Consider the following 25347-nt stretch of genomic DNA (forward strand, 5'->3'; position numbering starts at 1 on the left):
ATATTTTTTAGTTTTCACTCCCTTTTAAAATGACACACCTAGATCAGCTGCATATTCTCGTGTGTGTGTAGTCAAGGGGTTGTAATTGATTGTATTATAAATGGGCCACACCTGTATCTGAGGTTGAACGTTTGCAAAGACCCATCTTCTAAATACTGACCTGGGTGGAGGGGGTGAATGGTTATGCAAGCAACTATTCATTTGTAATTGATGTAATGTAATTGATTTGTTTTCAGAGCCGCACGGTGGTGTGTTGGTTTGCACTGTCGCCTCACAGCGAGAGGGGCCAGCCCTTTTGCTCTTGAGTTTGCATATTCTCCCTGTTAGTGTGGGTTCCCTCCAGATGGGAAGTTTAAAACGGCTATAATGCAGAAGCAAATGGGTGACCTGCAAAACAGCAAATGCACTAAATGACACACCCTTTGAGACGTTCAGTTGTGAAATACCAGCTGTTTTCAGTCCACTGGAAAGCAGATAAATTGCTTGTTTTCTGTCCTGTTAGATACCAGATTGCAACAGCTGTATTCGCTCTTCATCCCAGACCTAATTCAGCTGATGACACATTTACTGGTGAGAAAATTAGCCTGAGTCTGGGTCGTGAACATCTGCTTTGGGAAAGACCTTTGGCAGGTGTTTTGTGCTCAACAAACTATGAGTCACTGCACTGTAATCTAATTGCCCTGCAACAGAAGGCCAATGTTTTGCACCTCAGTTTTATGTAATATCACAACAGACATTACTTGTTCTTTGTGCCTTAGGCTAGTCCTGCATAGCCATTGAATTATTAAAGGTCCTTTAGATTCACGACTGACCAAAAAGGTGTATTTATCTGGATTACATTTTAAAATTAAAATAATGGATCATTAATGGCCCACTCAGAAGAATAATACTCAGCCTGTGAAAGCAGTTGTATAATGTCCTCTGTGGCTTTCAAGGAGCTCTCTACATCTGAGGAAATCATGATATTATCGGGGTTGTCAAAATTAAGAGTCAAAAACAACTACGCTACAGATGGAAGTAAGGAGATACACCAGAGAAAGTTATGAAATCATTTATTCCCAGCACATGTGGTTGTGTACATCTCCAGCATACGATACTGTGCACATGAGAAGCATCATCATTGACATTAGGCTGTACATGAACAGTGGTCACCTCTCCTGCTCACATTCTCTCACACACACACACACACACTCACACACACGGACAGACAAGACAACTGGTCAGGCCTTCAGGGGACCAAAACTGCTCACCAGAGTTTGCCTGACTTGGTATCACATCCACTCTTGTTACTGGACACAGTTTACTGTGCTGTGGTACTCATGTAATAGTAAACACCACAAGAGCTACAGTCCCGGCTCTGGCGCATTGGTTGAGACAAAAACATGGATGCTTTTTAGTCCCGACATTCTGTTTTATTCTCCTTCTTAGAGGCGGGTAAGAAAAAGGGTGTGGCTCTAGGACTACCGACTACACATCAAGCTTTGTGATTTCTCAATGCAGACTTGGTCTTTAAACATTTGGAAAAACAGGGTGTTACACTCATTGAAGAACCAAATCATCCCTCCCTCCCTCCCTCCATCCCCATCTTCCGCATGCTCTTTACTAAACAGCAAGCTAAACAGATTCATCATACAAACAGGAAAAAGTTTATGACAACTACTGACATAATTAAGTTTTCTTTGTAATAACAAAAATTATACACATGCGCGCACACACACACACATCCACACTTAGAGTCGTGCAAACTGTATGCACTTGCAACACTGCCAGACGTGTACCGAAATTAAAGGGGGTCAACTAAACCACGGGCGACTCCGAGGACCGGTGTGAGATTTCCTGTCCTTTTTCAAAGGGCACTCGAAAAAAACAACACATGACCTGTATTTCCTGTGTTGAGCTACATTAAAAACATAAGATTTTCAACATGGTGAGGAGCTGCCATGATTTTCTAGTCTACAGGATAAGACTTGAAACCAGGCTACAGCTGAGATATGTTTCCCCCAGCCTGCTGTGTGGTGGGTCGTTTCTCACAGAACCAGATCCTGGAATGGAGGGTTTATTACTATGTACATGCAGCGCACAAGCAAATCCAAGAGAGGAGGGTTTTAATTTGCCATCTGATTAATGTGTCTAATGACCAAGATGTAAAGAGCCAAAAAAAGAAAGAAAAGCCAATCAATCTGAAACCTGTTTGGTCCACATTAGAGAAGGTTTTTTGGATTAATGCTCCACAGGTCAGTCTTCTATGGAGGTTTGTTGTTCTGCATATTTATGGCCAACATCCCAGAATGCATAAACCACACACACACACTAAACCAGTGTTTCAAAGTCAGCACAGACAGCAGAGGAGTCAAAGACGAGGTGCATGTGCACTGTGTTTGTGGAGTAAAAGGTCAAGCTAAAAAGCCAACATGGCACCAGACAAGTAAATTCAATGAGAGCGAGAGAAACAGCTGATCCTTAAATAAAGCATCAACTAAAAAACAGTAAAAACGTAAAAAGCCAAGAACGGGACGTACGTGAAGAGAGTGGAGCCGAGTGTGATGTCATGACAACAGAGAGATATGGCTGGAAGTCTTTAAAAAAGAAAAATCACACAGGATGACTCTACGTAACAAAAGTTAATGAAATCAGTCCATCTGACAGAGTCCAAGAGAAGAAAACTGAATGTTGACGTCCACCATTGACGCCAATTCCACAAATTTCGCCTGGATATTTCAGGGGTTACCAAGCTCAGCTGATCAATAAATGGTTTATTAAGACAACCCTGTCAAGAATGTTACACAAGCAGAGTAAATTTGGAGATTCTCATTTAAGCAGGTTAGTATGTTGAGATCGCATGCTGTTCAGCAGTACAGGTTATCGAATACTGGCCTAGTGCTGGTTGTGCGCGGTGTGTAAGAAGGGCAACAAGCAATAAGGAAACGCTGCTTTCTTTCCTTCTCCTTCCGGCCAGAATGTCACTCTCCCCTCTCTCCTGGAGCCCCCCCTCCCCCTCCCCTTATTCTGCAGAAAGCATATAAAAAGACAAAAAAATAAAATAATAAAATCAAAAAATACATACATCATTATCTTTCCCCTAACCCCATACCCCCCAGTCTCTCCTCTTTTAACTAAGCTCCTCCATTAATAGTGTTTTCAATATGAAACAGTGGACACACCCATGTCAGATTCTAACATTTACATGGCTTAAGCGCAGTCTGACTGCTTCCCATCGAGCGATCGTTTAGAGACAACGGGAGGAGTTACGAGGAAAGAGTAGAGAGGCGGAGAGGGACAGAGGGAGGCTTCTGCTCCAAAACAGAGGGTGGAGTATTAGTGATACCATCTGTCCTCCTCACTACTTCAGGATTAGATGGAGTCCTTCGCCCTGTTCATCTGGAGAGGGAGACAAGTGCGATGAAAGAAGAAGCGCATTAAATCCTCGTCAAAGAAAAAGGATCAACCGAGCCTTGTTACAGGCCAAACTGCAGTGCAAGGGACTAAAAACCACTCACCGTTGACAGTGCTGATCAAAAAACAACTCTCGTCAGGCAAGTTGTAAACCATCTGAAGGGAGACAGAAAAAGACATTGAAATGTAGCTTTTCATCAAACGTCCCTGTCGACCTGACAGCGTTAGGAGAAGTGGTCATGGAAGCAGGAGCGATACAGCACAGCATGTGTGTGCATGAATACTGAACACAGGCTCAGCGGCCCACTGGCCTTCACACACACAATGTCAACTCATGTGTACCGACCAGGAAGAGACTCAGTATGACCACAGAGAAACGTTAGCCTACAAACCAAAAATAACCACAAGAGAGATGCAAAACAACAGCATAGATGCACAAAGAGACTAGGAAAATGGGCATGACAGACAAACTTGCTGGGGTGTAGGAGAGGTGGTGGGGGTCCTTTTGCATGTCTATGACCAGGGGCACATCGTCTCATAATCCGCCCGTGAGTGAGAATGTAAATCACAAGCAAATAAGTGACAGTTGAGTTGTTGTTCCTGGTCAGACGGCACACAAAATTGTGACGCACATGTTATTTCTCACTGTGTGAGTGAATACGTGAATAGGTCTACCATTTAATCTGGCTATATCCACCAATATTGCATTTTTAAAGCAGATAGCTATAATCAGAGACTGATTGCCATTTTTGTCATCATTGCCGCTGCTGTTTCAAAGGCCTTTTTTGGATTTCAGCACATTGAGGGTCACCCGTGGGTTGGATTGGAGGATTTAAAACAACTCTCACAGAAAGTTAAGTAAAAAAAAAAAAGGAAAGGTCTAATAAATGCAAAATTTCTGCATTTATAACCAGCAGCATTAAATGCATCTCAAAAACTGAACACAAGCAAGTTCAAGTATCCATGGTGATGGTTTTTCCAGCTTACAGCAGAGCGTTGAGTGTATAAATGAGCAATATCAGACATTGAGAGCATTAATAAAACATCTATTTTCAAATATATAGGTCTAATGTCCACCTGAGCAGAGAATGAAGTTGCTCTTCCTCTGTGTGTGTTGATATCCAGGCTCCCCCTGGCTCTGCCTGTGCTTTTAGCGCATGTTTGTGCACATGGGCGTGCCCCATCGGCTAGTTCACGGCCGCTGCACTGCTCTCACATGGCGGTTACAGCTGATACTGCTGTCCTTACGGACATCGCTGTCACAGAAGCGTAGCACCCCCCCGCCCCCCTCAATTAAACACTGTTAGGTCTATCAGCTAGTTTAGCTGGGCGCCACCGTGTTGAGAGGCAATCTAAATGCTCTGAATTCTGCACATTTAATCATAACATCCCTCTTAACACAGTTGAGAGTGTGTTAGTCCTAATATTGAGTTGCTGGTGGGGTGGTGCGTGTGTTGGTACCTGGTCACTGAGCAGGATGTGTATGCCTGTAGGACCCTGTCTGTACACCTGGTTGATCGTTCCCAGTGGAAGACTGCACACGCACGCCATCTTGCGGATCAGTTCTGCAGCTGTGAGCTCCTCCAGGTACAGAGCATGATACACTACATAGAAACGGAGCGGGAAGATGTTAATATTCACACATACTGCATTACTCTGAGCATTACATGGCTGTCAAACACGGAGCTTGTTTACCGTGTAAACTAGAGGAAATGCTGTGTTCTCCGTTTTCATTGGTGGTGTGTCTTTCGAGTAGGGACTCCTGACAGACGTACACCGTCAACCTGGGACGCACTGACCTACACACGATCACAATCATTTATTCAACATCCTGGCACCGTCACACTCATACAGGTGTACACACACACACACACACACACACACTTTGTCACACACCTGGATTTAAGTGCATTGAAGAGTCTGATCCCATCTGCTGGCCCACAAATCTGGACCAGGTCGTCCCGGGTTAGCTTTAACAAATCAGAACCTAAGCAACAAGTTACAGACAAGTCACTTTTACTGCAGCCGTTACAACATTAGATCCATGTTTCTGGGTGTTTGACGGTGGAAGTGTGTGTACCTGAGAAGTGAGAGAAGAGCCGTGTGTAGGAGTTGAAGCGATTTTTCACCAGCCACTTCTGTGTGTCCTGTATGGAGGCAGTGGGGCTCAACTGCTGCTGGCAAGAGATGCACACAGGGTCAACACCCTTCCACACCTGGATCTGAGTTTCACAATCCACAATTATTTAGCCCCACAGAGAAATCACACTATGTACAGATTTTAAGAATTGATGCAACTAGGGCTGCAACTAGTGATTCCTTTATTTTGCAACCATGGGATCTACCAATTATTTTCCACTATTGGTTTAGTATTTAGTCCTTAAGAGACCCACACAGACCAGATTTTGTCTTTTTTTTTTTTTTTTTTATCTTGAGGGTGATAGAAGCTCAATAGTATATGCCACATAGAAGTGGTGTACATCATCTGCAGATTAATTTGAGTTGTTAAGAGTCATGAATAAGAAATAAAAATTAAGGAGGAAAATAACATTCATATTGCTCGGGGAATAAAAAGCCATTGGATTAGTATAAAGCAGGCATGTCTGTAGAGGAGAGAATCGTGCGTACCTATAAAACCCATTTTTATTCACATATTTGGAAATTTAAACATCGCCTTGCCAGTTTTTTGCCAGGTTCTGATTCGGCATGACATGATTGGTACGAATAGATTCAATAGGTCATCTAGTTTCATATGATACAGTAGACTGCGCCCCCTACAGCAACTTAAATACAGTAATATCAGCCGGCAATCCAGCGGGTCAAAACATGTCAAAAACAACAAATGTGCTTCTCATACTTTGTCTAAAAGTCTACAATCAAAAACTATATTTACCTTTTCCACCAAGTCATACAGGTGAGAAGAGTGGAGACTAACCTCCGAGTTGCCATGGCTACCAGGGTCTGCCTGGTGATTGGGTGAGGACGAATCACTAGAACACAAGGGATGACAAATGAGGAGGTGAGACCGACACGCACCTCAGTTAAAAGGCCAAACACGCACACTTACCTGTCCGGTACTGAGGCGGTTGTGTAGGTGGACAGTGGGGTGGAGGAGAAGGAGGGAGTAGCTGCCTGGTTGGGGCTGACGTAAGCGTTGTCTGGCCACGGGGAGCACTGATGGGAGACAGACATACAAACTATTACTCAGACTTACTGGGTTAATAAACACTGTGGGCCAACTCCCCAAAAGAAAGGGCATAAAGGTTTGGGAAAAGTCAAGGGTGGATTGGGAATTAATCTCCACCCCACCCGATGTCAAATACATGGCATTAAAAACATCTCCTTCCCAGCAGCTGAGGGTCTACAAGCTTCAGACTACACTGACTGTGGATGGAGTGATGGGGAGGAGGAGTGGAGGAGAGGGGAGCAGGGTGCTTACACTGCCTCTCTTGGCCAAGGAGTCGCCACAGTCAGCGGGAAGTGTCCGCTTGCTGGACTTTTTCAGCTCGTGGTCACCTGCATCCTCTATGATGGGTTCAAGCCTCGTCTACATACAGACACACAGCAGAGGTTAGCCAGCCAGCGACCAACACACAAACACAACCAATGACCAGAGGGCAGTCTTAGTGAGGCCTACAGGTGGAGACATTATTATTATTATTATGTTTTCAATGACTGCCTTTCTTTTTTGCCAAAAAAAGCGGTGACAAAATCTCTGAGACACAGAAAACATTGTAATCGATACGAGAAAAATCATTTTTGTACCACCTCGCCTGACAAAAAGACCACATCTGCTGACATCATACAAATGAATGTAGTGACATAAAATAAACCATTCTCTGTCTATTTTCTATGTCTAAAGACGGTCCCCTACACAATAAACTTGATCCAGGTGATTCATCACCTCAACAAAAAAAAGGGACAATTTGCCACCTTTTATGTGAATATCCAATTAGTGTTGACGGTGAGTTTGAATCCTCAAAAGCTGTTGTTCTTCCTGCATGCAGTACCGTCATTTAACGGGACAGTGACGTACCAAGAAAGGACCTCAAGCTAGATTTCAAGTTTCTGTCTCCGGGTAGCGGCGTGTTAAAGATGCCACTTAAACAGTGAAAAGGGCATCTGATAATATGCAGAAGATATTATGGACAAAATTACACAGTGTTTTGACTGATTCAGATATTGAGCTGTATTTATTTGAGGCGGAGTGCACGGCCAAATAACGGCTGCATTAGATGCGTAAGACATTACAGCTGGCCCGGGCACTACGCATCATGGTACATCGAGGCTCTGCATGCAGGAGAACTCAGCTTTCTTGGTCAATATAGCATGCACTGGGGATTTTATTGCCTTTGTCAAATTGACTACATTCACCATCAACACTGATTAGATATTCAGATAAAAAAGGTGGCAAGTTTTCCCTTCAGCATCTCACAGTAATTGGGGAAACCCTGTTGTGCATCTTAACATTACTGCCAACCACTTTCCAAAGCCTCCCAGACGACATACAGTCTTTTAAGCAGCCATTAGTTTCAGTTCATGTTACTGCAGACTCTATTGAGTTGTATCATCACTACATTTTAATGCACTGCAGTTGAAGAGCAGATTGCTTTGGTAGTTTATTGATGTGGCTACGAGAAGCTCCGCCATTTAACATCAGTAACTATATGTTATAGCTATATGTTGTAGGGTTAGAAAGAAAGAAAAATGACAAAAGAATAAAAAAGGTATGATGTGAATGTAGTAGCTCCCTGCATTAATGTCTGATGTTTGGTTTTTTTTTTTTTTTGACAGATTAAACAAGTAATTTGTCACCTTGAGCTCTGAGAAAGTAATGGTTAGTTCATTCAAGTTCATAAATCTAAAGCATTCATAAGCATTTGAGAAAATGGTTGGCAGTGATGTAGAGCACCAGTATGGCCCTGTACCTCAAATTTAGTCATGCAGGAGGCCGCTTTGCAGAAATACATTTCACTTCAACATGGATAACCACCCAAATGAAAATTGCAACTGGGTGCTTGCTAGTACTTTAGCATAGTTTGTGCTAAATTAATGTATTTGAGAGCAGCTGCATACTGACCTCTGACAGGATAGTGGTATCATAAGAAGGCTGGTACTTTTCCTTCTCTTGAGGTGTGCGTTTCTCCATCTTCTCCCTGTCCGTCTTTTGCTTACGGTCCGCCCCCTTTGGCTGAACAGGAAGACAGGACAGATTTAATTTGCTGTGAGCGCCGACATATGTGATGGTGTCAAATCATCCCCCCCTATGAGAGAATAAGTGCACCTTAAAAACTTTGATTTGGCAGGAGGCCGAGTGGAGGTGCTCTGTGTACTCTCCACCTTCTCCCTGGGCGAACGTGTCGAACTGGATCCTGAAGGGGACGCCCTTCTCCCCACCGTGCTTCCGCGGAGTGAACTCAGTGCTGATGCAGTGCACCTGCAGACAGTGAGGAGACGAGACTGTGATGAAAATATGCGTTTGACTTGGAAAATTGGTGGCATGCCCCAACAGATGGCGCAAAAGAGAGCTGATGTGCGTGTGGTCTGTGTGGGTGAGGAAATGTGTGTGTTACCTGCACAAAAACAGAAGTTCTTTTGTTCAGGTCCCACAGGAACTCTGCAGCGTTGAGCTGGGAGGGGTGCGTCTTCGGCTCCACAATGCCCACTGACATAGGGATATCTGTCTCGCACACAGAGGCACAGATATTTGAACTCCGTATCACCCACATGGGACGGTTTCAGTAAACATTTCTTGCTATGCTTCATTACCGATGTCAAGGAGCCGGTCGCCAGGACGATTCCACTTCCAGCCCTCCAGCTGCTGGTGCTCTGTGTACTGCAGCCGGCGGTCATGAAACACCACACGCACTATGCTCTACAAACACAAACACACATTCACACACACCGTGTTAGGTATGAATTGGTTTTGATTTAAAAAGATGTCAAAGTTTTTTTTTTTTTTTTACAGCCGTGAGGATCCTCTCACCTTCACCATCTTGTTGTTGAGCTCTGGTAACTCTTCCTGCTTCCTGTTGTCCAACATACGCACCTCGTAAGACTGGCCTGAGAGAGAGATCACAATTTTAAAAGGAAAGAAAAAGACATGTGAAAGGAGTAAAAAAAAAAAAAAAAAAAGAAGAAAAAAGAAAGAGACCTACTTAAAGCAAAAACAGCAGAGTGAATGCAACTATTCCCTGTCCTTTAATGGTCTGCTTAGAGAGAAGAGTTTTTGTTTGTTGTGTAGGTGAAGTCCATTTTATATTTTATTCCACATATGTTTCAATATTGTATGGTTATAACACACTTAAATGTCTTAACGAGGGCAGGCTTTTACACCAGACTTTATTTGTCAAACTTGAGACAAAGCTCTATGTGTCCAATGTAAAGTATTACAAAAAAGGCTCCTGTACAATGTGTGATTTTGCTTGATCCCAGACAAAAAGACAGCTGGTTGACAGAAAGGTGGCTTGGAAACATTGGTCTGAGACTGGACTGTGTCCAACAGTACACCGACAGCAGATTTGGAAAAGAAAAAGTTGATGCCACGTCTCTGCTTGCATCGGTTATATTTGTATTCACATTGTAGAGCAGCAAGTATTCATCGCACCATGTGACAACAACATGCTTGGTGGCGACTAAAGGTTGGGCGATAGTGAGAGATAAGATAAATAATCACATTGTAGTGCATTAGTTGTGGAAACACCGTAAAGGTTTTCAAGTGAACCCATCAGAGGTATTTTAACCAGATTCCCACCATCTCAATAAGACAGTAAATGCTGGCAAACCGGAACGACTCCTGTCTCTACCAAACCCCCTAATTGAATCTTGACGGTACACGGAACAGGTTGTTTACCAGAAAAGTTTCTTCCTCACCCTAATGACATGGATGCCAGACAATCTCTTTTTCAGCAAAACGTTTTGCACCAGCAAACAACAGACCTAATGTTGCATTTTAGTCTGTAAAATTTAGCAATTCCATTTTTATGTATTAATTAAATCCTCTCTTATTCCATGTTTGTCTTGCAGTAAAGCATGTAGTGACATAAGTTCACACTTGTTGCCGTTTCTTATTGAATGACGATTTTGCTAGTTCCTCCATTTCTGTGAATCCCTTGAAAGTATAGAAATCATATTTAACAAAGAACAGCTAAATGAGGCTAAGAACAACCCAAACTTTCTCTTTCGTGCATGTATCGGTTCTCACCTTGGTTCAGGTATGTGAGCGTCTCGTCGTGCAGCTTGACAGCAGGCGAGGTGGCGGCGCACAGCACATACTGGAATGGGGGATTTTTGGTCTCGCTTTCAGGAGGAAGGCTGGAGTCCTCCTGCTTAAATATTGGCAGAGCCAGCACATCACTGAGGGAGACAGAAGAAAAGAGGAGAGAAACACAAACAGGAAGTGAGCATAATGCTGAAAAGAGAAGCAAACCATCATGAAAGAACAGCAGCTTAAAACTTTTCCACAAATCTTTGGCCTCTCAGTATTTTACAACGGGCTTTTGTCTGATGTTCATTCAAAGTTCTACGCTTTTATTGATCACCCAAAGGATCCTGATGGAAACGTTCCTGTGACCTCCCTTAAAGCAAAGCCGGATTTTACTCCTCAGGTATTCCCACTTTGCAGTAATCTCCAAAAACACATATAAGTGGTTTGTGCCATTTTAACTGTTGCATGCTCTGCTTTTGGGAAGACAAGACTTTTACCTCCTCAAAGTTTAGAATTATTAAATGGACTGGCTTATTTTAGAAGGCGTGGTGAAGGTTTTCCATCGATCAAATGGCTGACTTATTATGTATGCATGAGCCCGCAGCAGGATAAATGAACAAAAACACCCAGAGATAGCCTGAGCTGCTGACACACACCATCTCTCACACTTGGCAGCCACTCTAGACAACCGACCCGTCCTCAGATCACCCTGACAAATGCTGCAGGAGTGTCAACCGGTGCACAGTGAACAGGGGCGTGTGCGTGTGTACATCTCAGTGGCTGTGCAGAAACTGAGCCCTTTCCATGCAAACGAATGCAGATCATGGCATCTCATTACCTAGAAAACATTCTGACAAGACATAACGCTGCTCTAAACCTGAACCGTAAAAGAAAAAAACGTGACATTTTCAGGACATTCCTGCAGCACCTTACTCCAAACAACAACGTCTTCCACACAGCAGCCTGCAAGATGTATTCAGTCTGAAATCACCCCTCTCTGACTCACTTGATACTCTTGTTTTCTCTGCAGATTGGATACCCAGACAGAGTCACCCATGGTGCCACAGTCCTGTTAAGCCTTGCTGCCCAGGAAAACTACATCTGCTTCCTGAAACCTGAGGAGCTGGTTCCACTAAAACACACCGAGACATTCTGTTCCGACCAGCTGCTGACTCCCAAACATGCCCCACTACCCACAGATAGCACTCCTCCTGGAGCCACTGACACCACACTCATTAATTCACTTGCATGCTAAAAGCAACGCTTTAGTATTGGTAAACGTGCTTACCCTCATAAGAGACTGACACACACCTACATTGCACTCAGATAAATGCATGAGCAGATGGCCAAGGAGGCAGCTGATAAGAGACATGGAGGTCCTGGGAGCTTATATGTCAACAACTCCTATAACCTATGACACAATTCAGTGTACACATACCGAGAGTTACACAACTGAACAAGTGGTTTACTATAATACCCAATTTCATGCAAACACATTCCTATTTAATGCATTTAACAAAGACTGATAAAGGAAACATGACAATTCTCCACAGACACATCATCAACAAGTGGTGGATTCACAAGATGCCACATTTGGGACACATGTTGAAATTGCCTGATATATGGCTACTAGAGCTGGGTATCACCTGAAAACAATTCTATTCTGTTCCAATAAAATACCTGTATTGTCAACAGTGGGGCCAACAACCATTTTCAATACTATAATTTGAGTAAAAAAACAAAAAAACAAATGAAAATGCAAATCTGAACGTCTAAAACGCAACAACCAGACAGACCCTGTTGCTGTGGAAGATCATGTAATTGGACCAACATCTCGGAAACAGCAACTTAATCATGAACCTTTCAGGTGTGAAGGTTTTTGTTCAATGTTGAAGAAGCTTACCAACCATTCGACCTTTTGTGTGTCAAGAGCAACAAGAAAGGAAATTGAATGATTGGTCAGATTGTTAGTTTTGTTTACTTATTCTTTGACCAGACATTTCCACATATAAAATCAGGAAACTTTCCTAATTTTATAACAATATCTTTCAGGGATCCATGTTTAAAACTGTTGCATTATGTCATCTGTGTAAAATAGCAGCAGTCATGGATCATCAATCAGAAACATATATTGTTTCTTCTATAATTACTATCGTAGGAAATAATTGAAGAAAAATACCTCCTTTCATTTCCAAAAAGGATGGTCAGGTGTTTCTTGGGCTACATGGGAGGGGAAAGAAGTGCTGAAGTTTCTGCCACTTCCACCTTTAAATGAACTATTTTAGGAGCTTTCCTAATCAGACATTCAAAAAAATCATCTTATAGCCTGGTACATAATGTCACAACCCTTTGTTTCCACACACCGCTGGTCTTTAGAAACAAAGGGGCATAGACCCTTTCTGATAACTCTGCCAGACTGAGGGGCCCAAAACAAAGCCTTTCCTGTATATTTCCTCTGTTATCTTGAAATGTACACACAGTTTAGGTCTCTTTGTGTCAATGCACATACTCCAGGCACCGCCGTGAACTGATATAATATGTTTGCCCCTCACATTAGAACACGTGTCCTTCTTTGTACGGTTCAAAGAAATTAATCTTTGTCCCTGATCGTGGCACCCTGCAATGACTGCCCTACTCCAAATCCCAAAACAAAGAGAAGCCACCGTACTCGGTACAATGGGAATAACACACAGGAATGGGGAGGGAGGAGGGGTGAAACGTTTAAAACTTCCAGACAACGTGTGTGTGGCTCTTTCCATCGACCCACGCTTGGGCTGGTATGTTGACTCCAGACTCTAACCTCATGCTGTAGGCTCCAGCCCCCAGCTCCTGCCCGATGCCGGACAGGCTGGCATCGAAGTCGTGCACCAGCCCCGACTCGATGGTGGCGTCGTCCATCTTCAGCACCCAGGCCATCGGCCCCAGCTCCTTGTCCTCGGCTTCTACTCGGAGGGCCGCCAGCTTGCTTCAGATACGAGATGTCGGCTAGTGAGGAAGTGGGCTCTGCAGCTTCTGAGTGACACCGTGAGAGGAAAGTTATGCTGCTAGCCCGCTAGCCGCTCCCTGGCAAGCTGGGCAAGCGAATCGGTAGCTTTCCACAGAGACTGGGTGTATCGCCATATCTCCACTCGGGGTTCTGGGTGGACTTCAGTCACACGACACGGTGCTCCACGGTCGGCACTCTGTCCGAAAGTAACGACGAGGGTCCTCTCAGCTAGCAAATGTTAGTCGTGACTGGAGATGCGAGCTGAGTGTCAGCATGCTAACGTTAGCTAACAGCTAGTTAGCTTCACAAAGGCAACTGACGCTAAAGCAAGCTAACATTAATCCAGCGGTCCCGTTGTTACCTCAAGTCTTCAAGGAGTCGAGCTAACGTTGGCCCGGCAAAAACACACCAAGCAGAGAATATTATTTTGTTTTTAGTCCACACGCCGCATCCCACGCAGCGTCCGCACAGCTGTTGCTACCTAGCTATCAGGGCTAACTAGCATCAACTTCACTTGCTTTGAATCAACCGTGAGATGTCCGGTGACCTAAGAGCGGCTCTCCTCTGGCGCTCCCTGTACCATCCCAACCCGCTCTCCTCTTTTCATCGCGGTGCTGGAATCACCGCTAAGGCTTCCGGTCCCCGACACGCAGTCCTTTAACCATCCAAAGTGCAGCTGTTGACACAAAACCGAGCATCAACATGGCTACCTCGGCATACAAACTGTCGCTCCGTGAAGCTCGCAGCGCTGCCACCGCCAGCCTCAGGAACGATGCCAGGACGGCGGTTGGCCAATCAGAGGCCACGGTCTGTGCCCAGTGCACGGCGGATTAGCCAATCACGGGCCTTCGAGCTTCCGTCATTGTGTCCTACTGTACTTGCGCTCTGCCTCCCGTAAAGTAGAATACATGCAATCTACAAAGTCATAACTGCAAACAAACATCAACACGTTGAAAGTAATACTGCAGGAATGCAGCCGTCCTACGTCACGTACGCACTCGGTGAATACGCAATTCATAAACACACGTTGTAGACATGTGTGACTACCTATTGGCTATAAAATAGAGCTAAAATACCTCAGAGACCATGAACTAAATACGCATTTCACTTTTGGGTTCATGCCGTTCGTACCGTGTGTAGGTGCCGCCGCCGTGCCTCTGTGCGGGGGCTCGGAAGTTTTCAGTGTAGGGCTGCCAGAACAACATCGCGACCCGTCTCACTCCAGATAAACACGAATCAGCCCGGAACCGAGGGGGTCCGAACGGGAGCTCATGCCCGTCTCGTCGTCACGGCGTTGAAGAGGAGTTTGCACCGCAGGAGTCGGTCGGTTGTTGCCTAGTCAATAATTATCCACCGGTCGGATCGTGGGCGTTACGCGCGGTCAAGCCTGAGGGTGGTGACGTTTTTTTTTTCCGAGCAGGGTCCACGCGCTATTTTGGCCTAAAGGGGAAGACCCGCCTCAGGACTTTAATTACTTGTCTGGCTTCTCACACACTTCAGGACACAGAGTAGTCATGCCTTTAGTACAAAACACATACACCGATCAGCCATAACATTATGACCGCTGACAGGTGAAGTGAACACCGACCATCTCGTTATCATGGCACCTGTCAGTGGGTCGGATGTATTAGGCAGCAACAGTGAACATTTTGTCCTCAAAGTTGATGTGTTAGAAGCAGGAAAAATGGTCAAGCGTAAGGATTTGAGCAACTTTGACAAGCTAGACGACATTCAGCAATAACCATGCTGCATACATGTTATTATGTATGTATATTATATTATACACACCACTTGATTAACTTCCTGTTTATAGCAGAGCTCTCTGATCTACCAATCAATAAGCATCATGTGGTTGTAAAGCAAGCTGCAACACATTTATTGTTCAACAGAACATTTCTCGGTTGTGAGAAATATGCAGTTGATTGTGAAATAGTACATTGAATATTTGAGAATTATTTTGCATCAATTTCTGAAATTTTAGAGACCAAATTGACCAATTTTGAAGGACGTGAAAGATTTCCCTTTTATCATCAGCTCTGATGTAAGACTTACTCCAAAAAAGGACGGAGGCATCATGCAGCTTCAAGGATATTTATAAGATATATTGGAGATGGTGTACCACTGATCCTGGGTCAGTAAGACACATAGTTTACAACCAAAATGATCAGTCTTCAGTGTTTTGAATTGCATGGGCGGTGCCGCAACCAGGAAAGATGTTAAATCTGTCATGAACATTTTGTATCCACCAGTTCACCACAGGACTCTTTTCCCCACTTCAAAATCAAGAGGCCGGGCTCATCCTGATCTGTACAAGTTCTTTATTGTAATGTAAGCACAGTTTTGTAAATGCACGGAGGAAACACAACAGTGAAAACTAGAATGTTACAAGAAGAGGAGGGAAAGAAAGACACGAAGGAGAAGAGAAAAAGGGTGACATGACTTTTTTTCTCCAGAGCTGTAAATAATACATTTCTACAAATTTCTCAGCAGAGAAAAACATAAGTGTGACAGAGAGCGAGACTACGGCTAGCGCAACAGAGAGAAAATAAAAACAAGGATGGGCACAGATGCGCGTGTGCACCCCTCCGAGGAGCTCTCCTACATGACAGTTATTGGATATTCCATTTTAATATCGTATATAGATACATATCCGCTATGTGATAGTTACTCATGTCCTGTCATACTTCATGTAGTAGGCAGCACGCGCCTATCTTCCTCCCCATGTTGCCCAGAAACGGAGTGATCCAAGATGAGCCAGGAGTAATGGAGGACACCATGAATGTTTCTGAAAGGGGTGGACATTTTCACATTAATTTAAAACCCCAGTCGCACTATTCGGACTGTCGATTGAACTCCAATAAAAACATATATTTTTTAAAATTTAGTCTCATGCATAGCCAAGCACAAAACACCGTGTATGCTTTGGAATCTGCTGATGTACTGTATCCGCTATGAGCGGGCACGACCCACTGCGACTCGTGTTAATGCTGTGCACGGTTGATCGGTCGTACCTTTTAGGCTAATCAGCACCTTTTTGAAGGACAGTGTGTATTTATGTATGCGTGTGTGTGTGTGTGTGTGAGAGAGAAAGAGAGAACTCCAGACATTAAAAAAAACTCTGCAGTAAAACCTCATTGAGTAAAATAAATCCAAACTATGACACATTGTAAATATACATTCCCGTCTACCTGGCCCCAGTTACTCACTGTTCAAGAAAGACACAAGACGGCACCATTCGTTCGTCTCAGCACTGATCTATGAACTTTACCCCTTTGAACATGAGGACCATGCAAACAGACCGCTTCCTGTTGACATCAAGAGGTTATACAGAGGGGGATAGTGTTTGGGATAGAGGACGGACATTTCATATCTTCATCCTTGAGTGATTAGTGACAAGCCTGGGTGTGACTGAATGTGTGTTATTGGTTTATATTTAAGGGTTCAGTTCAGTCTGAGATCAGGGTGGATCCTCAGCGATGGCCACAAGAACTACAACACTCCTCTCTTCTACACCACATGAGGAGATGTATGAGGACTGTGTGTACCTGTGTGTGTGTGTGTGTGTGTGTGTGCGAGTGCAAGCGTACGTGTGGATGTAAGCATTTTGCTCTGTTGAAAGAGTGTTAGGATGTGTGTTTTGTTCTCGGTCTGTGTGTGTGTGTGTGAGAGCTCATGAACTCATGTTTATGTTTGGTGGGCAGAGTTGCAGTTCTGTGGTTGCCCTGTGGGAGGGCGCTCTGTCTCCTATAGGCCCTCAGAGGGGGGTTCACTGCCGCAGGAGCCGGACTGGGCACGCTTGATGTAGAGATTCAAAAGCTTCAGCTGCAGACAGAACAACAGACAGGGGATATAAATGTATGTGTCTCTAGAGTTTGCAAGGAAGTCATACAATGTTTAATATTGATAAACAGATTCTGCATAGGCAACGGGAGGAGATTTTGTCTCTGCTTGTAGTCTGTGTGGTGTTGACCTATCACAATCCAGCAGTCTTGGTTGAATACAGGTAAAAACTTTGTGTAAAGAGCAAAAGAGGTCGAAATCCAATCTCAGAACCCATCGGTTATCGTCTGACGCTGATTAAGTGTTTATTCGAGTTAAAATTAGCTTGTATCTTGGATACGTTGGCTCTCAACTCCGACTCCTGTCTGGCATCATGAGTTACTAATCGAGCTGTTAACCATCAGCGATGCACGGAAAAGGAAGTCTTGGCCGGGATATCTGCAGCCTTGACCAGGACCCCAGAAATATAGACCCTTGACCCCAGAACCACCTGTTATCAGAGCGATAGTCAATGTGTTCAGAGATTGTGAAGAGTGTATTCACTGAGGTGAAAATCTGGATTGCAAACCTGGTACATTTTAAAATGCCAGATTTTAATCTGTTAAGTAACTTGTGTGTAAAGACATGAAGAGCTTGCATGGTAACACTGATGAGAAACCACACATTTCCAGCCAAGTGGCTTGTGCCAAGTCCATGTTTCAAATTGTCATAGTCAGGTTACCTTGCTGCTGGAGAGTTGGCTGAGGTGCGGTTTGAGGTCCTCTCCAATCACTGCATAAATGGCCACCAAGCAGAACACGCAGGCTTTCCTCACACTGCTCTCAGAGTTATCGTAACCCTGTTAAACAAGATGAGATGGGTTACTGCAGGAAACTTGTTAAAAACAACTGGAGTTGGAAACAATCCATTTATTAATGTGTTGATGGTGTGTGAGGACAGGAGGTGGATTCGTTTTACAAACATAAAAACAACAATTCCTCTAACTTTTAATAAATAACACATGCAATATTCTACTAATAGAGCTTGATCATGATTTTCAGCATCAAACCTAAATTAAGGCTGTATGTGTGCTACCTGTATGAGTCCCGGCACTATCTCAGGCAGGAGGCTCATCAGGCCGTCGCGGGGAACCCTCTCCACCACTTTGGTCTGCATCTTGATGGCAGCCAGGTTTATGGGGTAGTCAGCTGACTGGATAATGGGACACAACACCTTGACACACTGGTCTGGACTGATGGACAATGCCAGCATGGCTGCCGTCTCCTCTGCTGCTCGTACCACCTGCAGGAACAGAGGGTATCAGTAAGTATACTCAACAAAAATATAAATGCACAAAGAAAAACTTGTAGTTATTGTTGAGTGTACTAGGACTGTCAACCAATATTCTTAAATATATTCTAATATATAAAAAACACATTCAAATACGAAAATGAATTGATTGATGAATACAAAAAAGCAGCACTACTACGGTTGTCTCATATGCACTGAATGCATTGCAGGATGGGAGTTACACTATGTCACTTTCAGTAACTTAAAATGAAATGTAACATCAGGGTGGGCTGAATGACAAGTACTAAAAAAAAACAACTGTTACAACTGCAGAGACCTCACAGATGACACTTCAATGTTGTTCTATTAGAAATAAATATTACCATATAAAAACTAAAATGCAATGTTTGTACCATCTCGTCATGCTCTCCGAAGTCCTCACAATAAAAAACTGCTTTTAGTGAACTAGGTGTTTTGAGTGCATGTACCTCCTTGTGGGGGTCTTTGTGAGCCTCCAGGGCCTTCATGATGGTGAGCTCTGCGTAGTTTTTGAACCTCCAGGGCTGCTTGCCGAGAATCTCCCTCAGTACCCGCAGAGCCAGCGTGCGGATCACATGCTGGAAGAATGACAAAGATTTTAGAAGTTTAGAAGGAAAGGAGGTTTAGCTTGGCCTATTTGCAGTATTATCAGAGAAATGAAGCTGGCGTGTGTACCTCTCTGTCACCCATCGTTTCCAGCAGGAGCAACAGGATAGTCTTGAAATGTTCCTCCCACACCTGCAGGGTGTTCTCACGAATCAGCTTCAGCAGTTCGCACAGCGCCGCCTTCCTCTCCTCGACGCGCTCGTTGTGATTGGACAACTCTTTCAGCAGCTCGGCCACCAGTTCCGATTGATCCAGGCTACTCTCTGTTAAGAGACAAATGTAAAAAGCATGAGACAAACATGGAACAGTTATCATATAATATGTTTCGTGATACAGTGTGTCTGTGTTTTCCGGTTTGTGTACCATCTGTGAGCTGCTCAGAGTCGTCCATGCTGTTGTCTTTGCGGCTATGTTTGAAGGGAGAGTCCAAGAAGTGCTCACGTGCCCCTCTGGGACTGGAAGACAGCAGGGGGGTGTTGAGGAGGGACGTTTTGTTGTCCAGAGCCATGCGGCCCCCGTCCACAAAGTCTGACACTCTGTGGTCTGTTCCGCTGTCCCCCTGCAGAGATGCAAAAGTCAGGGCACTTTCACAGCAGAACTTTGGTTCATTTGGTCCAGACTAAAAAAATTAATTAAAATCACTGTTGACATTTATTTCTATCCATCCCCCCCATCCATCCATGAGGTGTCACATTGACTGAACCCAATTCCACTTGACTGTCATCTTACAACTTCAGTCATGGAGGAAGGAGAACAGACTAAGTCATGTTGGATCTTGTCTCCATTCATATTCAAATTATATTTGTATGTAATCTGTACAATGTGTATGACCGTATCTGTTTAAAATAATAATACAGCACTCTCCGAGACAATTTGTGGTTTGTGATAAATACAATATACTTAGTATCACAACATGAAGTCACACTGTTAAAATGTATGTTAAACTGATGTATTAAGTCGTGTGATTCAAACATGTCCAATAACTCCAGAATGTTGTGAAGTCCAATAGTCAAAATATATATTTGAAAGATTTACAAATTTCACAACATCTTTTTATCTAACAAAATACAATTGTATGTAAAAAAAATAAATAAAATAAAATAATTTAAAAAAAGCATGTAGTTCTCTAGATGTGATTAAAAGACACGGTCTTGGGACTTGGGAAAGCTGACACAAGACGAACCACCATGTGAGAAGTGGAACAGGGTGAAGAGGGTCATGGACCTCTGTATATTTACACTCTAACCACTTCATGCCACTATCTGAGTGGTGGTTTGATGAGTCAGGTGTGCTGTGATTGGCAGGCTGATGACATGTGGGCTGGTTGGATTTCAGATGCACCTCATGGGGAAAATGTCAGAGGGTCACACCTCTGTACTCCGTGTCCGTGTCCTTTTAAAGGGGCAGGGACTGTTGACGGACTGCAAAAAGACCTGGCATGATGTCCTAAGTCATAAATTTGGACTGAACAAGTATATCACGGCACTTGTGAGGATATTAAAGGGAAATTCTTGTTGAATAAATCCTCCCAGAGTGAGGCGCAGCCACCGGGGTCATAACAGACTATAAACATGATTTTTATTTGCTGCAGAGGATTAAGCTCATCCAGTCCCATAAACACCGTATGTATTCCCGTGTTGCAGGGGGAGTGGTGGAACAGATCATATGTCAGGGTCACACAGTTAATGTAGCTAGCCGTGTTTGTGTATGTGTGTGTGCGTGCACGTCTTGGAGAACATGCTGCAAGACTAAACAAGACCATGGATGAGAACCATGACTGAAAGAGTACCAAATATGTCTATAACCTCGAGTGGCCAAAACTATCAAACATCAAATGCTTTGTCAGATCTCGTCTTGGCATCATTCTGACATTAGAATCAAACTACATTTTCAAAACATTTCAATAACCCCTCAAAACACGACTCACTGTGTCATTAACCAATTGTTAATTGCTATGGCAACACTGAGCAAGTTTATTGATTTATCAGCTTATATTTCACCCGCTGTTGCACCACACCACGTACAAATGTTGCCCATATCAGGGAATCAATGTAAAATGTGTTACTGAAGAATGTAGGAACTCATGGGCACTAAGAACTGCTTGAACTGATTAAAATGCATTGACGGTATTTTGCTTTCCTTTATCCAACACCTCTAAGGTTTTTATTTGCGTCAGTGTTCTTCTAAAGTTTCATCAAATAATTTTGTCCGACGACAGTTGGCTCCCTCACAAGTGAAGTGGTGTATCATTGAGGAATTCCTAAAAGTTGTCAGCTTGGTAATTTTTAAGCCTTCTCTTCAACACCATGTCTCTTGCAAATCTATGCTTCCCACACATATCTGTAAATGTTTCACGTTTGTTCTCAGGTCACCATGCCTGAATGAGAAAAAGTCACACTTTGGACGATTGCACTTAAAACCAAAACCAAAAGAAAAACATACAAAACTAATTTCCTTCACAAGAATATCTTACAGATGCAATAGAACAGCGCCATCTCAGCCTTGACACTTGCAGCAACACATACAACATCCATCCGTCTGCCCTACTGACCTCGTCTCCCTCCCGCCGGTGGACTGGTTCATTCATATCCTCTTGGCTGCGGACGCTGAAGTTCTGGATCGCGTCAGTGACACCTTTCAGCGAGCTGTAGATGTCCTCAGAGTTCATGTTCTCTGTGTCGTAGTCAAATGCACTGCACACAAGCGAGGGGAAAAAATATAAATATAATATAAATATAAATATATATAATCATGTTTAGTTAACCTATTTTAGAGGCCCAGAACTTTATTCAATGTTTTGTTAATAAAACTCACTTTTTTGAAAACTACACTGTGCCTTCCCATGCCTGCTAGCTCCGTCCCTGACATATATATATATATATATATATATATATATATACACACATACATACATACATACATACATACATACATACATACATACACACACACAATCCTGTAGTGAAAATCTAACATCATGACAGCCCTACAGCACACTGAGCCATGTAGTTTAATTCAAAGGAATATCTGGAGACCTCACTCTTCTGTCTAAATCCTAATAAGTCAATTATTGTTGGATGGATTTTCCAAATGTGAGCGTGTGTTACCTCGGTGACGGGGTGTTCTGGGAGGTGTTGGTGGGAGATGTGACTGGACTGGACCAGCTCGCTGGAGATCGGGGGGTGTGGCGTGTAAGAGGGCTGCCCATTGTTGCCTGAAGAAGTGAATAAAAACACACACGTTAAGGTAAGTTAGAAAGAAGTATGCCATTGATGTTACAGTATAATGATTCACAACCAGAGCGTACCATGTGTGAAACACTCCCTCACCTGTGCAGCGTTGCCGGTGTTCTTCAGATGGTTCTGAAGCAGCTTGGTGGCTCCATCCTGAAAGGTTTTGGGCAGGGCTGCTAGAAGCATGGTGAACTCTGGAGTGTTGAGCTGGAAGAGTGAGATTAACACCGACTGGGCCGCCTGTAACACAATATATCCCACTCAGTTAATTAAAACTTCTCCGTCATTTCAAAGTTGAATTTCATTCCAATAACATGAGAATTAATTATGGGAATAATGTTTTGAGCTGGTAGAGGTTTGCGTGTCGGTACCTTTCTGACGTCAGAGCTCTTGGGTTCAGTCGTCCAGGTGATGATGCGGGAGATGGCGAGCCGAGTCTCACTGGAGTTCACAAAGTCTGGTGCGTCCATCTGTAACGTCAGCGTGTCGATATACTTCAGAATGGCCACCTTCACCTGGAATACAAAAATTATACAAATCATAAGAGAGTTGAGTGACATCCACGAAAACGTAAGAACAAAACTACAAACACGTATTAAAAGGCGACCACCAATGTTCACAGACAGCATGTGCAACCGTAGCAGATTGGGCATCTCTTGCAGGTCTGAAAATAAAATTATCTGACGGATCAATGAGAGAAGAAAGTGCAGTCATGGCTTTACCATGTGGGAAAACAAATCAATCAAAAAGAAAGCAATGACAAAACAAAGGAACCAATAAATGCAAACATTCACCGCACGCTCTGAAACGCCACAACTGACTCCTGCTCTGATTATTTCTTTCCATCTGCACCTCTAGGACCAGAAGCCTCCTCCAAATGACTTAGCAGCATTCTGCGCGCCATATAATTGCTCCCCCCGGAGCGCACTGACCTGGGAGGACTGGCTCCAGGCTGCGGCCTGCTCGTCTAGAGAGCAGGCGTGGCGGCGCGCTCTGGGGGGGAACAATCTAACCCCGGACCCTCCCCTGCCTCGCCCTCGCCCGCAACACGAGCTCCGTACAGGCTTCAGAGAGAAAGAGGAGAAGCACCGCGTCAATCAATCAACGGAGAGAGAACGGGAAGAGGTGAGGATGGGGGGTAGGGAGGAGACAAGAGGGGAAAAGGAAGTGGAGGGAGGAGGGAGAGCACAGAGAATTTAAGGGGAGTGAAAAGATTGGGAAGTAGGCTTGGGCGATATTGAAACTTGATATTATTCTGAAAATCTGGAAATACACAATGTTATAGTTTACGCCACATGATGGCAGCAAAACGCTCTGATGCCAGTTAATCAACAAATAGGAGTGGATCGTGAAGCTCCATGCAACAGTTTAGAAGATGGAATGACTGCTACGCTGGGGAAATGTGGTGAAAGATTCTGATTATGAGTATATAAGAAAAGTACATGACTCTCTGTCACTTGGCAGTATCTGATTTTATTGTGTGATGTTGCAATATTTTTCTGTAAAGTCAGTTGAGATTGGATCCTAGTCCTCCATGTGAGCTGTAAGGTCATGCTATGTATATTTCAGTAAAGAGATGAAATGATGATGCTGATAATATATTTTGCTGCCCAAGCCTAGTTGGAAGGGGGACGAAGAGAAGACCAAAAGACTAAAGAAGCAAGGAGAGCGGGGAGTGAGGAATGAGGTAGCAGAACATGTGGGGAAGATAAGTGGGGGTGGGGGTGAAACTAGTAAGGTGAGAAGTTGCTCTAACAGAAGGGTTAGTGACAAGACAAGTACGAGACGATGGACAAGGAGTCAGAGGAGGAACGGTTGAAGGGATTGTCTAGCAGAGCAGAAACCCAGTGCAAAGGCTTTATCAATCGCTATCCAATCACAGCCAAGGATTCAGGGTTTTCAGCAGGCATGAGGTCATATCAGTACAGCAGTTACCATAGTTACACAGTCCCTGTTTCCAGCCTTATGTCCATCCTTCCCTCTCACCCCTCCCTTACTGCAGGCACGCACGCACGCGCATGAACACACACACTTTACCTTGAGGTTGGGCGTCTGTGTCTGGTCAACAGTAAACCTCATAAGAATAGTAAACTGGAGGTCGTTGGGAAAAGACTCTCTGTGAGAGGGAGAAAAAGCCACATTAAATTTCCAGCGCAGACAGAAACACATCTCAAGAGTAAAAGGATCTTTGCCAGATGTCTTGAAAGATTAAGATAAATTACTGTTACTCCGACTACAAAGTCAGAGTAAACAACAACAGACTAAACTGTTAAATGTTTGTTCTAATCCTATTTTATTTATACACCAAAACAATCATACCATCCCATAAGATTCTTAGGCAATCACATTGTTCACTGCTCTAGTAAACAGGATGAACCTTAGATAAGACTTTGCAACGGGAGATATTTGTTGTCTGCTCAGCACATAGCCTTCTAGCTCGTAGTTGAGTCACAGGGTTCTATCATTGTGCTAGCAAGATTCAATAAGTCAATAACGTTGACAAACGTGTGTTTAACAACAAGGCTAGTCATTGTCCCTGAATGAATATCACGATTGCCACAAACAAATGTGTATCCAACTGTCGGCTGCAGTCTGAAGTAGCGAGTTGAAAAGTGAATGGGACGTGAGATGACTGCTTATGTGATCACAATCGCATATTTACCCAGACCATGGTATAAGTAACAACCTTTTAAACGCTTTCAGTACTTGAATGATTGAAAAGTGAGTAAGTGGAACTTTGGTCTTAAATTATTTTTACTTTCACATACTATTCCCAAAGGTTAAATGCTCAAATACAACCCATGGGTCAACAACCTATATGCCCTAATGTCAGT

General features: G+C 43.7%; 3 protein-coding genes across 7 annotated transcripts in view; 1 reads left to right on the forward strand and 2 right to left on the reverse strand.

Annotated features, from left to right (window-relative positions):
- Positions 1–25347, forward strand: part of zftraf1 (zinc finger TRAF-type containing 1) — a 140553-nt gene that overhangs the window by 48507 nt on the left and 66699 nt on the right. The window lies entirely within an intron of this gene.
- On the reverse strand, positions 1036–14348 carry ubp1 (upstream binding protein 1). Of its 3 annotated transcripts, none has more exons than XM_084031431.1 (16): positions 13401–14347; positions 10598–10749; positions 9380–9456; positions 9163–9268; positions 8967–9073; positions 8678–8830; positions 8474–8584; positions 6833–6940; positions 6461–6567; positions 6287–6383; positions 5474–5567; positions 5290–5380; positions 5089–5192; positions 4855–4997; positions 3498–3549; positions 1036–3378 (listed from the first exon to the last, which is right to left on the reverse strand). In XM_084031431.1, the coding sequence occupies exons 1-16, from the start codon at positions 13514–13516 to the stop codon at positions 3341–3343; spliced, it is 1656 nt and encodes a 551-aa protein (XP_083887557.1). In that variant the 5' UTR covers positions 13517–14347; the 3' UTR covers positions 1036–3340. The 3 variants fall into 3 exon arrangements, with proteins under 3 accessions (XP_083887557.1, XP_083887556.1, XP_083887558.1); XM_084031430.1 differs by having other exon boundaries at positions 5474–5615; XM_084031432.1 differs by lacking the exon at positions 6833–6940 and having other exon boundaries at positions 5474–5615; positions 13401–14348.
- The window catches only part of clasp2 (cytoplasmic linker associated protein 2), a 53439-nt gene continuing 45325 nt past the window's right edge, over positions 17234–25347 (reverse strand). For all 3 annotated transcript variants that reach the window (XM_084032886.1, XM_084032888.1, XM_084032887.1), the window contains 11 exons: positions 24551–24629; positions 22885–23028; positions 22610–22753; positions 22388–22494; positions 21832–21973; positions 19644–19839; positions 19350–19543; positions 19124–19252; positions 18441–18647; positions 18088–18204; positions 17234–17408 (listed from right to left, as the gene is read on the reverse strand). In XM_084032886.1, the coding sequence (XP_083889012.1) occupies positions 17331–17408; positions 18088–18204; positions 18441–18647; positions 19124–19252; positions 19350–19543; positions 19644–19839; positions 21832–21973; positions 22388–22494; positions 22610–22753; positions 22885–23028; positions 24551–24629 (1537 nt within the window). In that variant the 3' untranslated portion in view covers positions 17234–17330. The remainder of the gene's footprint in view (positions 17409–18087; positions 18205–18440; positions 18648–19123; positions 19253–19349; positions 19544–19643; positions 19840–21831; positions 21974–22387; positions 22495–22609; positions 22754–22884; positions 23029–24550; positions 24630–25347) is intronic.

Source organism: Eutrigla gurnardus (genome assembly GCF_963514095.1).
Source record: "Eutrigla gurnardus genome assembly, chromosome: 17".
Taxonomy (NCBI): Eukaryota; Metazoa; Chordata; class Actinopteri; order Perciformes; family Triglidae; genus Eutrigla; species Eutrigla gurnardus.